This window comes from Anopheles arabiensis, chromosome 3 (assembly GCF_016920715.1).
Source record: "Anopheles arabiensis isolate DONGOLA chromosome 3, AaraD3, whole genome shotgun sequence".
In the NCBI taxonomy this organism is placed as follows: domain Eukaryota; kingdom Metazoa; phylum Arthropoda; class Insecta; order Diptera; family Culicidae; genus Anopheles; species Anopheles arabiensis.
This window is the reverse complement of record NC_053518.1, coordinates 65538665-65552420: the sequence shown is the minus strand read 5'-3', so window position 1 is coordinate 65552420 and position 13756 is coordinate 65538665. Positions and strand designations below refer to the sequence as shown.

General features: G+C 39.7%; 2 protein-coding genes across 2 annotated transcripts; both read left to right on the top strand.

The window, feature by feature from the left end:
* Positions 1-251: 251 nt before the first annotated feature.
* Positions 252-13636, top strand: LOC120901147. The gene is given in 22 exon segments (XM_040308857.1): positions 252-325; positions 388-583; positions 650-1325; positions 1388-1591; positions 1594-1856; positions 1921-2130; positions 2211-2646; positions 2704-3003; positions 3068-4305; positions 4380-4533; positions 4619-4699; positions 8337-8400; positions 8797-8992; positions 9051-9729; positions 10144-10231; positions 10292-10547; positions 10620-10829; positions 10893-11346; positions 11409-11708; positions 11780-13038; positions 13102-13255; positions 13323-13636. Coding segments are annotated over 22 exon segments (7596 nt in total). The 3' UTR covers positions 13427-13636.
* On the top strand, positions 9737-10293 carry LOC120904169 (A.superbus venom factor 2-like). The gene is made up of 2 exons (XM_040313978.1): positions 9737-10069; positions 10137-10293. Exons 1-2 carry the CDS (start codon positions 9806-9808, stop codon positions 10233-10235), a joined length of 363 nt encoding a protein of 120 aa, XP_040169912.1. The 5' UTR covers positions 9737-9805; the 3' UTR covers positions 10236-10293.
* Positions 13637-13756: the final 120 nt, after the last annotated feature.

Sequence of the window (13756 nt, the reverse complement as noted above, 5' to 3'; positions counted from 1 at the left end):
AGTATTTGATTGTGTAAGCAACAATACTATAATCACACTCCAATATTCAGACAAGATGTTTTTTTGGATGCAATTTTAAAGAAGCATAGGCTTTATTCTTATCAAATGGCATGGTTTAATATTTGTGAACGGGAATTCCCAAAAAAACAGCACCACAGCACCACCTATAGGGATGCAAACCACCCGTGTTTCAGTTTCTTAGTGGACAGCGCTCAAACCAGACAAAACATTGCACAATGTCTAAATCAATCATGTGGAAGTGTATTAGGTCACGAATATTAATGGTGATAATCTTCATAGGTGCCGCTCAAGGATAGGAACAAACGTTCTGGAAGTGCTGTGCAAGTAGATGCATTGGAAACTGCAATTTGTCATTTCATTTTCTAGAGTACTAGTCGTGGGTCCGAAATATATCCGAGCCAACCAGGACTACACTCTGGTGATCACCAACATTAACTCAAACCAAACCAAAGTGGACTTGATAGTGAAGCTAGAAGGCGAAACTGATAATGGTTTAAATGTGTTGAACGTTACCAAGACTGTCGACGTGCGACGTAATATGAACCGAATGATAAACTTCAATGTAGGAAGTGACAATACTGTTAGGTTATAAGTCGCAAGCCTTAAGCCAACCTTCGATCCTTTGCAGATGCCCGAGAATCTTGCTGAAGGGAACTACAAAATTACCATCGATGGACACCAAGGCTTCAGCTTTCACAAGGTGGCAGAGCTGGTGTATCTCAGCAAATCGATATCTGGTCTGATACAGGTCGATAAGCCCGTATTTAAACCTGGCGATATGGTGAACTTCCGTGTGATCGTGCTGGACACGGAGCTGAAGCCGCCGGCGAGGGTCAAATCGGTTTATGTAACTATACGAGATCCTCAGCGCAATGAGATTCGCAAATGGCCCACGGCAAAACTGTATGCCGGTGTGTTTGAAGGCTATCTGCAGATAGCGCCTACTGCAATGCTCGGAATCTGGAATATCTTGGTGCAGGTGGAAGGAGAAGAGCTTGTGTCAAAGACGTTTGAGGTGAAGGAGTATGTGTTGTCAACGTTCGACGTGCAGGTCATGCCATCGGTGATTCCACTGGAAGAGCATCAAGCTTTAAACCTCACAATCGAAGCGAACGATTACTTTGGAAAACCTGTGCAAGGAGTGGCCAAGGTGGAGCTGTACCTAGAAGACGATAAGCTAAATCAGAAAAAAGAGCTGACTGTGTACGGAAAGGGACAGGTAGAATTGCGCTTTGACAATTTTGCATTGGATGCAGATCAGCAGGATGTGCGAGTGAAGGTGACGTTCATCGAGCAGTACACAAGTAAGTGTCGAGCTCATTACCACTTAGAAAACTGTTAGTGATGTCTAATATTCTTTCCACAGATCGTACGGTGGTGAAGCTGTCACAAATAACGATATACAAGGATGCGTACCGAGTAGAGTTGATCAAAGAGAGCCCCCAGTTTCACTCGGGAATTCCGTTCAAGTGTGTGCTTCAGTTTACACACCATGATGGAACGCCAGCCACAGGCATTACCGGTAAAGTGGAGGTATCCGGTATAGGATTCGGAACGACAGTCACGAGTGAAGTTCTAGCATCAAACTGAACAAATTGATGCGCTTCACGGTGACGTGCACGGAGCGTATGACATTCTTCGTGTACTATGTTGCGTCAAAGGGCAACATCATCGATGCAGGCTTTATGAGACCAAACAGGCAAAAGAAGTACTCGCTGCAACTAAACGCTACTGAAAAGATGATTCCGAAGGCGAAAATCCTTGTCGCTACCCTAGTGAATCGTACGATGGTGAACGATATTGTGGATATTGATTTCCAAGGGTTTCGTAATAATGTATGTGGCCATTGTGTTAAGTATGTTGTTTGAAGAATTGCATATTCGTGTTGTATGAAAACAGTTTGATTTAAGCATTGACGAGCAAGAGATCAAGCCGGGACGTCAAATCGAGCTGAGCATGTCTGGACGCCCTGGAGCGTACGTTGGGCTGGCCGCGTATGACAAAGCCTTGCTGCTGTTCAACAAGAACCACGACCTGTTCTGGGAGGACATTGGGCAGGTGTTTGACGGGTTCCATTCATATGACACAAATGAATTCGACCTGTTTCACGTAAATATAAGATTTTAGCATAGATACCTTAGCGAAATTTTTAATTTTTAAAAATTTGCTTCGATTGATTCGTATTTTAGAACATGGGCTTGTTTGCCAGAATGGATAATATTATGTTTGATGAATCCAATGATAAATCGGCACGCAGTGGACAGAAGGCGGACGGAACGGTGTTCAGGAAACAGTTTCTAGAATCATGGCTGTGGAAAACTGGGATCATTGGAAATTCCGGTAGTCTCAGAATGATTGAGGTTGTACCGGATACAACGACCTCCTGGCATCTGACGGGCTTCTCGATCGATCCCGTGTACGGGTTGGGCATCATTAAGAAACCGATCGAGCTCACAACAGTGCAGCCGTTGATCGTTATGGAAAGCTTACCATATTCAATCAAGCGAGGTGAGGCGATCGAGATACAATTTATTGTTATCAGCAACCTTCAAGAAGAGTACACCGTTGACGTGACGCTGTATAATGAGAACAACGAGATGGAGTTCATCGGACGTTCGATTTCAAGTAAGTATCAAAGGGAATAATGACAATATAATACTTAATTTCTCCTTTTTATTCTAGACGTTAGCTACACCAAATCGGTGAGTGTACCTCCAAAGGTGGGAAAACCTGTATCATTTCTAGTGAAAGCAAAGAAGCTTGGTGAGATGATGGTTCGTGTGAAAGCCTCTATAGCCATTGGACTTGCAACGGATGCACTGGAGAAGGTGATACGAGTTATGCCAGAAAGCTTGGTACAGTCAGGAATTGAATCGTTCGGCTTTTTCTTGGACACACACCAGAATCGAGAGTTTTTGGTTAAACCAAACATCGATAAAAAGGCCGATAACGGGTCGATAGAGATCGAGCTCAGAATCAATCGTGAGTATTCAACAAAATATTGTTGCAGCCAGCACATTAAAATCAAATGATATTGTCCCCGCAGCCAACTTACTGATTAAGGTCAAAGAAAATTTAAATGATCTTCGTACTGTAACGCCTACATGTAAGAATGTGATAAGATTAGCACTTAATTTTGCTGTCACTGATTATCTGATTGCATGTGGACCCAAAGAACAGAATCTTCCCGAAAATGCAGTTAATGTGTTGAGTAAAGAGTATATGCTGCTAATGACTTGCTTGAATTCGAATGGTTTATTTGATAGCGTGCAGAATACTGTTAGCAAGATATTTTATACTGCATTTGTAGCCAATACGCTGAATACTGCACCCAAGAATGTGCGCCAGACAAGTAATGTTAAATTAGAGAAAGCATTTGACTGGCTTGCCTCTCGACAGCAACGTTTCGGAAGTTTCAAAGAAGCCGAGTCCGATCCGCACTATAAACGTAGTGAAATAGCACTGACATCCTACGTATTGGCAGCCATGCTAGAGAACGAAAGCGCCAAAGTCAAGCACGCTCTGGTGATAGAAATGGGCATGAGGTTTCTAAGCAAGCAATTGGAGTTAATCACTAGTGCAAATGATTTGGCGATAGCGACCTATGCGATGATGTTGTACGGGCACAGCCTGAAGAACGCTGCGTTCGAAAAGCTGATCGATATGTCAACCATCACAAATAATGGAGCGGAACGATATTGGAACACGTCGAACAGCGTAGAGGCAACGTCTTACGCTTTGCTATCGCATGTGGTGGCCAATAAGTTGCTAGGAGCTTTGCCAATAATGCGATGGTTGGTGAATCAGAGAAGCGAAATAGACAGTGTTTCTGGGCAACAAAATACCTATATACGTCTCAAAGCGCTGTCCAGCATAGCGAAAAAGGTAGCTCCTAATCGGAACGATTATCATGTACAGGTGAGGTACAAGAAGAATACGAAATGGTTCCGTTTTGACTCATATGCCAGCGATGCAATTAACATAACCATACCGCAAGACGTAAGGAAAATTGAAATCACAGTAATGGGTACTGGGGCTGGACTGCTCGAGGTGATGTATAAATACAGATTGAATCTCGTGAACTTTGAGCATCGATTTCAGCTAGACTTGCTGAAACAGAACACTAGCTCTGACAATGAGTTGAGGCTGAATGTGTGTGCCAATTATATCCCCACTCTGCGTGACAGTCGATCGAACATGGCACTCATCGAGGTGACATTACCGAGCGGTTACGCGGTTGATCGCAATCCGATTAGCGAGCAGACGACGGAGAATCCGATACAGGTAAGATTATTGCTATGTTTGGTACGTAGGATACTTGAAATTTTCATTCAATCAACTTGGCCTTTCTTTCACAGCACATTGAAATCCGTTACGGTGGCACATCGGTCGTTTTGTACTTTGGCAATATGGGCAGCGAGCGTAACTGTTTCACCGTGACTGCGTACAGACGCTTTAAGGTAGCATTGAATCGTCCAGCGTATGTTGTTGTGTACGATTATTATGATATAAGTGAGTAGTAGTCATAGATTGGCTTTGAAATTGCATAGGGATTGGCTACAGAATTGACACTCGTTGCGTTTTAAATTATTTACAGATCAGAACGCCATCAAAGTGTACGAAGTGGATAAGCAGAATGTATGCGAAATCTGCGTCGAAGGCGACTGTACCGCAGAGTGCAAGACATAATTTGACCAATTTTTTTCGGTTGTTATGAATGTTGATATTTTTATGTGCTAAAATGCGTTTTTTTCTTGTCATAGGTTGACGCAATTATTATATGTTTAAACGAAGAAAAAAAATTGAAATTGTATTAATAATATATTTTGAAAGACATCTTAACATGTGAATTTTTTAGGAAAACTTTAAACGAACAAAAACCTTTTTCAGTAGTAAAAAGGCAAACTTATATACCGCGGGGTGTTGGGTGGTTAAAGATGTACAAATTGGGATACAAGTTCAATCTACACAGCGTTAAATTAGAGTTAAAATAAAATAAAATTCTGAGATTTTCAATACTAATTAGCAAATACAGCGCCTATCACAACTATTTGGATAGTCGTTTTTTTGCGATTTTCGGTAAAATCGTAAGTGAATACAGGGGAAACAGTAAATGTATGAGTTGGGCAAAATACTATATCACATATTTATTCATTAAAAAAAATTGAAACATTTTCGATCGACTTATTACGAAAAAAACAAATTAATGGTCGTACCATAACTATATAAACACTTCGAATAACAAGTTATTTGTACTAACTTAAAATCATTGAAAAACATAACTATCTTATTTTAAAAAGGTTCTACAAATAAATTTTTTGTATGATTTTAATAAGGGTTTTTATAACTATTTCTAGGATTCTGAGATATTTATAAGAATTATTATCAACATTTATTTTGTTTACGTATCAAATGTTTTCAAAACAATCGTTGCATGTAATGATTATTATGAAAATACATATCAAAATATGTTAAAATATTTTTTAGCGTAGAGAGTGTTAGAGTATTTTGTGAATAATGGTTCAAACCTTATTTGATCAAACAAAAACGACACAAGGTTGAGGTTAACAATGATTTTTTAGCAAAGTCAAAATATTTGCTGCTATTACATACATTATTAAGGAATGCAATCCTAACCTGATTTTTTTCCTCTCACCACTCACTTCACCATCGATGTTATCTTCTTCTTCCTCTTTGGCACAATAACAGTTGTAGGTCAAGGCCTGCCTGTATCCACTGGTGAATTGAGCTTGGCATTCTTTGACTTATTGTTACCATAGCAGGAAAGTCAGTCCAACGTATGGGGGCACGGACTATTCGGGCCTTGAACCAATGACGTGTGAAGTGGTGAGAGGAAAAAAATATCAGGCTAGGATTACATTTCTGAACTATGTATGGAACAGCAGCAAATATTTAGATTCTGTTAAAAACTCGTTGTTGAGGTTTTTGTAAGCAAGGCTTATTTTGCGACCAGAGTTTAGGACTACTCTATATTGCTCTAGCGACCCAGTACTACAAATGATGAACTCTTATAACGCTCTAGGGCACGAAGTAGATTTTCATATGACAATCAACTAATGACTTGTTTAAGACAGCTTTTCTGACGATTATTTAATGTTCGGTGTAGCTAGTTTAATTTTTATTTAATTCATTCTTTTATAATGCGTCGATTCAATGATTTCTGTTTAAAGCTTTAATTAGGTTCAGATTTTTTAGTTCTAATAATGATATTGCTCGACCACTTAATAAATAATAAACTAAAAAATAATAATACTAAATAAATTGACAAGGTTCTCATTGCCATTTTAAAAATGAATTAAGAAATATTTTCTCCTATTTTGATTGTTTTTGTATTAAAAAAAATCATAACATGCAAATAATTTGTTTTTGAAATCTTTTGATACGTAAAACAAATGTAATTCTGATAATTATTCTTATAAAACTCTCTTAACCTTAAAAAACCATTATCGAAACACTTTCTAAAAATCGTTTAAAACATTTTTTCTGTAGAACCTTTCTAAACTATGTTATTTATATCTTTGAACGATTTTTAATTGCGTCAGTAACCAAACAAAAAAAAAGTTTCTCGAAGTGTTTTTATAGTTATGGTTCGACCATTTTTGTAATAAATCGTGTAAAAATATTTTAGAACATTTAAAAAAATAAAAGAAGATGTGAAATAATATTATGCACAACTCGTACATTCACTGTTTTTATCTACGGATTTTCTGTAAATCACAAATAAACGACTATCCATAGATTTGTGGTAGGTGCTGGTGCTGTAGTGCAAGGTATATTTATTGAAAGTGTGAAGTCTATGTGAGCATTGCAGCCAAAGATATGCGCGTTTTATTTCAGATGTGTGCAAACTCCTATACAAAACGTATGAGCTACTCGAGGAGGTGGTTATATACAAGGAATACAAATTCGAATAAAATGTTAAACAATATTTAAAAAAAGTAAAATGTTGTTGTTGCTATAAACTAACAGGAAATATGTTTTTTGGAGCGGTCGGTCCATGGATGATAAAATAACAGTTAAAACGTTGCTTGAGCATACGCTTCTTTGAATTAATGTAGCGGAACTTGGGGCAAGTATGCCACCTTAAGCATTTCAAGTTATAACTTATTAAAACATGTTTTTCAAAAGCCGATTTAAATCTCATAACCATTTTACATCGATTTCCTCACATATAAATGAGCTTCGCTTGAAAAAAGTGCAAACAAAACAGTTTTTGAAGTGTTTTAAAAAGGATCCAAAAAGACGTTCTTTTTTTGGGCTATGGGGCAAGAGTGCCACTCGTATGGGGCAAGACGGCCACCTGGTTAAAATAACCGTATTTCTTAGATAATTGGAAATTATTACGTTTCTACCACTAGTGTATGTATTCCTACATGTATTTAGTCACCAATGAAGCCTTTTTGACCACCAATTGTACCACAATATGGTTTGTTACTGTTCTGTTTTTCTGGCGTGGAATCCGCTTACAATAGCGCACCATTCCGCAGCACGCTACAACAATGTTTACATTTTTGACAGCTCGCGCCTATGAAAGATGGTGGCACACTTGCCCCAAACAGGGATGGCACACTTGCCCCAAAAGTTGTAACTTTTTTTAAATTGAATTTTTCAGTGACAAAAAAAAAGTTTTTTTCAACTAACCCCACAAAAAATTACACGTTTTTTCAGCTATACGGTGGTGTAAATATTTTCTCGGTTGATTGTTCGCATGATTTTTGAGAGCTTATTTGGTTGGATTAAAAAATATAATATTCTGCTCTATTTTGAAACTTAATATAAATAAGTTCAAAACAAAGGGAAATATCGATTGGTCTATATGAAATTAGGCTCAGAATACTTAGTCATTGGAAAGCAACCAACTGTATACACAATTGATTATTAAACTAAAGTTTTTAAGGAAAAATGCTTGGTGGCACTCTTGCCCCGTATGGCACACTTGCCCCAAATTCCGCTATAGGGCTTATCCTTACTTTTCCTGACTTTTGCAGTTCTTTTCCGTAGATATATGACGAGCGTCCAGATAAATATAAGTATACGTGTTATCCGCAAATAACCCCTCTACATCTATTACAAATCGATTAGACCAGTTCGGTAATTATAAACAACAAACAAACACAAAACCATTGAATGAACTCTCCTCAAGAAGAAGTACCTTCGGCATCAGACGACGCTGGATTACGACCGATAGCGGTAGTTTAATTAACATATTATTAGTTAAGGCTTTGGCGTGCCTTCAAAGAGTTGTGGTGTTTTTATTAATTTAAATACTTTTTGTCTCGAATTTCTATGCTCAGTCTTTTTCTCGTCAGGCACACTAGGCAATGATTTAATACCGATTAAAGTGCAGTATATGTTTGTGTAAGCATCAATACTACAGTCATATTGCTATGTTCCGCAAAGTTTTTGATGTATGTTTGCCATTTGGATGCGATAATAGACAATCATAAGAAGTTTTATTCTTATCGAATGACGGTATTGCACAATGTTATACAGACAGTAAGATTTGCGAGTGGTAAATTCCCAATAACAACAGGACAGCTCCACTGATAGGGATGCAAACCACCCGTGATTCAGTTCAATCGTAGACAGCAGCCGAAATAGACGCAAATTCGCACAAAGTCAACACCAACTATGCGGCAGTTTATAAGGTCAAGAATATTAACGGTGATAATCTTCATAGCAGCCGCACATGGGTAGGAATAAAGGAGCAAATTTTTGAGTAAGCAATAATTTGGAACCTACGCTTTGTTTCAGGCTACTGGTCATGGGTCCAAAATGTATCCGGGACAATCAGAACTACACACTTACGATCAGCAACTTTTATTCAAATCCAAGCAAGTTGGACTTGATGGTGAAGCTGGAAGGGAAAAATGATAATGGTTTAAGCGTTCTGAACGTGACGAAGATGATCGACGTGCCATGTAAATCTATTCGAATGATCAACTTCAGTGTAAGAAGAGTGGTGAAATGTTATAAGGTTTACAAATAACAGATTTGCGCTTTTGCAGATTCCGGATAGTCTGTCCTCTGGGAACTACAAAATTACCATTGATGGGCTGCAAGGTTTCAACTTTCACGAGGAGGCAGAGCTGGTGTATCTCAGCAAATCTATATCGGGAGTGATACAAATCGATAAGCCCGTAATTAAACCTGGCGATACGGTGATCTTTCGTGTGATCGTGCTGGACACAGCGCTGAAGCCTCCGGTGAGGGTCAAGTTCGTTAATGTGATCATTCGGGATCCTAATGACAATGTGATTCGTCGATGGCCAGCGGCAGAATTATACGCCGGAGTGTTTGAGAGCATTCTGCAGATAGCGCTCACATCTCTGCTTGGAGTGTGGAACATCACGGTGCAGGTGGAAGGAGCAGAGATTGCATCGAAGACGTTTGAAGTGAAGAAAGATGTGTTTTCATGGTTCGACGTGCACATCAAGCCATCAGTGATTCCATTAGAAGAGCATCAAGCTCTAAATCTCACGATTGAAGCGAAGTATCCCTTTGGCAAGCCAGTGCAAGGAGTTGCCAAGGTGGAGCTATACTTGGAAGGCGATAGGTTAGATTTGAGTAAAGATATCAATGTAAACGGGTCAGAACAGGTGATGTTAGCTTTTAATGGTGGTTTGGAGTTGAACAACGAACAGCAGGATGTGCGTGTGAAGGTGGTGGTTGTCGAACAGGATACAGGTGAGTAAAAGGTACCGGGAGAATGTAATGTTTATCTAGAAAAATATAAAACCATTTTTTTACAGATCGAACTGTAATGAAAGAACAGTCCATCTCGGTTCACAAATATCCGTATCGTTTGACGATAGTAAAGGATACCTTACAATTCCGTCCGGGACATCATTTCAATTGCACTGTACTGTTGACCTATCACGATGGTAGTCCAGCTAGAAATGTTTCGCTTTTGGTAGAAGCGACTGGAGAAGGTGTAGAGCACGAGCAGACTTATTTTACACAGCATGACGGTTCAATTAACGTTTTGTTGCATCCAACACTGTCGACCCAGGAAGTTTATCTTACTGTAAGTTGAGTCATATATTACAGATAACATTTTATTAATTATTCCTTTTGGAAATATGTTTTTTAAGATTTCAGAGAAAAAGTACGATTTATTATACATGAAAAAACTACATTCCGTTCAACCTCTTACTAACATCACCATGAAGCTACAACTACGGTTTCCGTAAGTATCGAGTCGTGTAGTTGTTTACAGACATTTTTAAAAGACTATTAATTTTTCCAGCATGAAACAAAACGAACCTATCATGCTCTTGGCAACGTGCAGCGAGCGGATGACATTTCTCGCCTACTACGTCGTGTCCAAAAGTAAAATTGTTGATGCGGGTTACATCGGCCAGTTCCGACAGAAGAAATTTGTGTTCGAAATTAGTGCAACGGAAAAGATGCTCCCGAAGGCAACAATTTATGTGACCAGCGCATTCGAAAACATTTTAATTTGGGATGCATTGGAGATAGATTTGAAGCCGTTGAGCAACGATGTAACTTTATGATTTGTTTGTCAACTCAATGGTTTCCATGGATTAATCTTAACTATGTAACTACATTTTCAGCTGGAAATAAGAGTAAACAAATCGAAAGCTAAACCAGGACAGAAAATAGAGCTGGAGCTGAAAGGACGGCCTAGTGCGTACGTTGGCCTTGCCACATATGATAAGGGTTTGCTGGCGTTCTCCAACCAGCAGGACCCGTTTTGGGAAGATGTTACGCAGTTGTTTGACTACTCGCACGAAGACGATCAGACCGAGCTTAATGGATTTCATGTATGCCGTGTGTTAAATTGTTCGATTTTATTTGTATTTCTTACGGTGTTTGTGTTGTTCTAGGGTGAAGGAGTATTCCTAAAAATTTCGGGTGGTTTTCAACTAGGAAACACACTCAAAGTAACTAAACGCACTGTTAAAGACGTTGCGCCTCCACTGGTATATCAAGCATCTTTGGAAAGGAATTGCATGAAATCCTGGCTGTGGAAAAATGTAATTATTGGAAGCTCTGGAACCCTCAAACTGGCCGACGTTTTTCCTGAAACGATCACCTCCTGGACCTTGACGGGCTTCTCGATTGATCCGATATACGGATTGAGCATCATCAGGAAGCCAATCGAGCTCACAACGGTACAGCCGTTCCTCATCGTAGACTACCTACCGTATTCGGTAAAGCGGAGAAAGGAGGTCATGTTACAGTTTGCACTGTTTAACAACTTTGAACAGGATCACACTGTTGATGTGACGCTGTATAATATGAACAATGATATGGAAATTCTTGGACGCCCAGTAACCGGTGAGTGTCAAAGATGGTAATGACGATCCTCAGCATTACTATACAACGAATCTTTGTTTTAGACCAAAGCTACACCAAAACGGTGAGCGTTCCTCCGAAGGTGTTATTTCCTGTCTCGTTCCTTGTAAAGGCACAAAAGCTCGGCGAGATGGCGGACCATGTGACAGCCTCCATAGCCAATGGGCTAGAGACGGACACCCTGGAAAAGGTGATACGGGTGATGCCTGAAAGCTTGGTGCAGCCGAGAATGGATAGACGCTTTTTCTACTTCAACGATTACAAAAATCTAACGTTTTTGATGTACTTGGACATCATAAAGAAGGCTGATAATGGATCGATAAAGATTGAGTTTCGACTAAACCGTGAGTAGAGGGTTTACAAACTAGTTAAAGACATTAGTAGCAGTTCTTCTTTAACCTAATCATTTCTGCAGCCAATTTGCTGACCGTGGTCATAAAGAACCTGGACCATCTTCTTGCCTTATCGGCGGGAACTGGTGAGGACAATATGGTCAAATTTGTTCCCAACGTTTTGGTGCTGGATTATTTGCATGCCATCGGGTCAAAAGAACAGCATCTTATCGACAAAGCTACCAATATGGTGCGTCAAGGATATCAGAACCAGATGCGCTACTGTCAGAAGGATGGTTCGTTTGGTTTGTGGGAAAATACAGGTGGTAGCACATTTCTCACCACATTCGTTGCCACAACGATGCAAACTGCTTCAAAATACATAGTCGAGATAGATGCAGAAATAGTGGATAGGGCATTGGATTGGTTAGCCTCAAAACAACACAGCTCGGGACGGTTTGATGAGGTCGGTGCAGTGTTTCATAAAGACATGAAAGGAGGGTTGCGCGATGGTGTGGCCCTCACATCGTTCGTTTTAACGGCATTGCTGGAGAATAACATCGCCAAAGTGAAGTACGCAGAGGTGATCCAAAAAGGAATGACGTATTTGAGCAATCAGTTTGGATCCATCAACAATGCATACGACCTATCGATAGCAACCTACGCGATGATGCTGAACGGACACATCATGAAGGAGGAGTCACTCGATAAACTGATTGATATGTCTTTCATTGATGCTGATAAAAACGAACGGTTCTGGAACACATTGATTCCAATAGAAACCACCGCATATGCTCTGCTGTCGTTTGTGATGGCCGAGAAGTACACAGACGGTATACCGGTCATGAATTGGTTGGTGAATCAACGTTACGTTACCGGTAGCTTTCCGAACACGCAAGACACGTTTGTGGGCCTGAAAGCGCTGACCAAGATGGCAGAAAAGATATCTCCGTCCCGAAACGATTACACCGTTCAGCTGAAGTATGGAAAGGATTCGAGAATCTTCAGAATCAACTCGAAGCACATTGATGTCCAAAACATCGTGGATATACCGGAGGACACAAGGAAAATCGATATCAATGTGAGGGGCATTGGGTTTGGGCTGCTGGAGTTGATTTATCAATATGATTTGAATCTCGTCAAATTTGAGAATCGATTCAAACTAGATCTGGAGAAACAGAACACAGGCTCTGACAAGATGATACTGAATGTGTGTGCCAGTTTCATTCCTATGTATCTTCAAAGTCAATCGAACATGGCACTGATCGAAGTGACGTTACCGAGCGGTTATGTGGTTGATCGCAATCCGATCAGTGAGCAAATGACGGTGAATCCGATAAAGGTATAACTATGTATGTTGTAAATAGTGTATTAATCGCTATTGAAAATGTTTAATTCCTTACAGAAAATCGAGACTCGTTACGGCGGCACGTCGGTTGTTGTTTATTACGATAATATGGACGACAAAAAGCACTGTTTTACTGTATCCGCTCACAGACAGCAGATGCCGACATTGAGACGCCCTGCGTATGTGGTTGTGTACGACTATTATGATACAAGTAGGTTATCAGTGGCGATTGACTGTAGAGTATATAGTTAGTTTTTATTATCTTTATCTTTTTGTAGATATCAATGCGATAAAAATGTACCAGTTAGAGGGCCTGAGTGCTTGCGAAATCAGTGGCGAAGTTGACTGTTCCGAGGTGTGCAAAACAAAGGGACAGGTGTAAAATAAGAAATTCCTTTCTTCTATCAACGTGTATGTTCCTTTCCGTTCGTTGCAACTGTCCCTTCCCAGACGACATACGCAATTCGGAATCACCGATCTGCTATAAGTCTCCATTTTTTAAATTTAACGGATACTCAAGAACTTATTTGACTTCTGCATTTCTTCAGAGTCATTTACATTAAAACTCCGATCACTTGCTAGTTGGAGCTCACTTTTTACTTCCTCCCTACATTTATTTTCCTTTTCCTCACTTTCTCACGAATGAAATGAAGTGAAATAAAATCTGGGAATACTGATGACACCGTTACTAGCATACTGAACACAATTATGT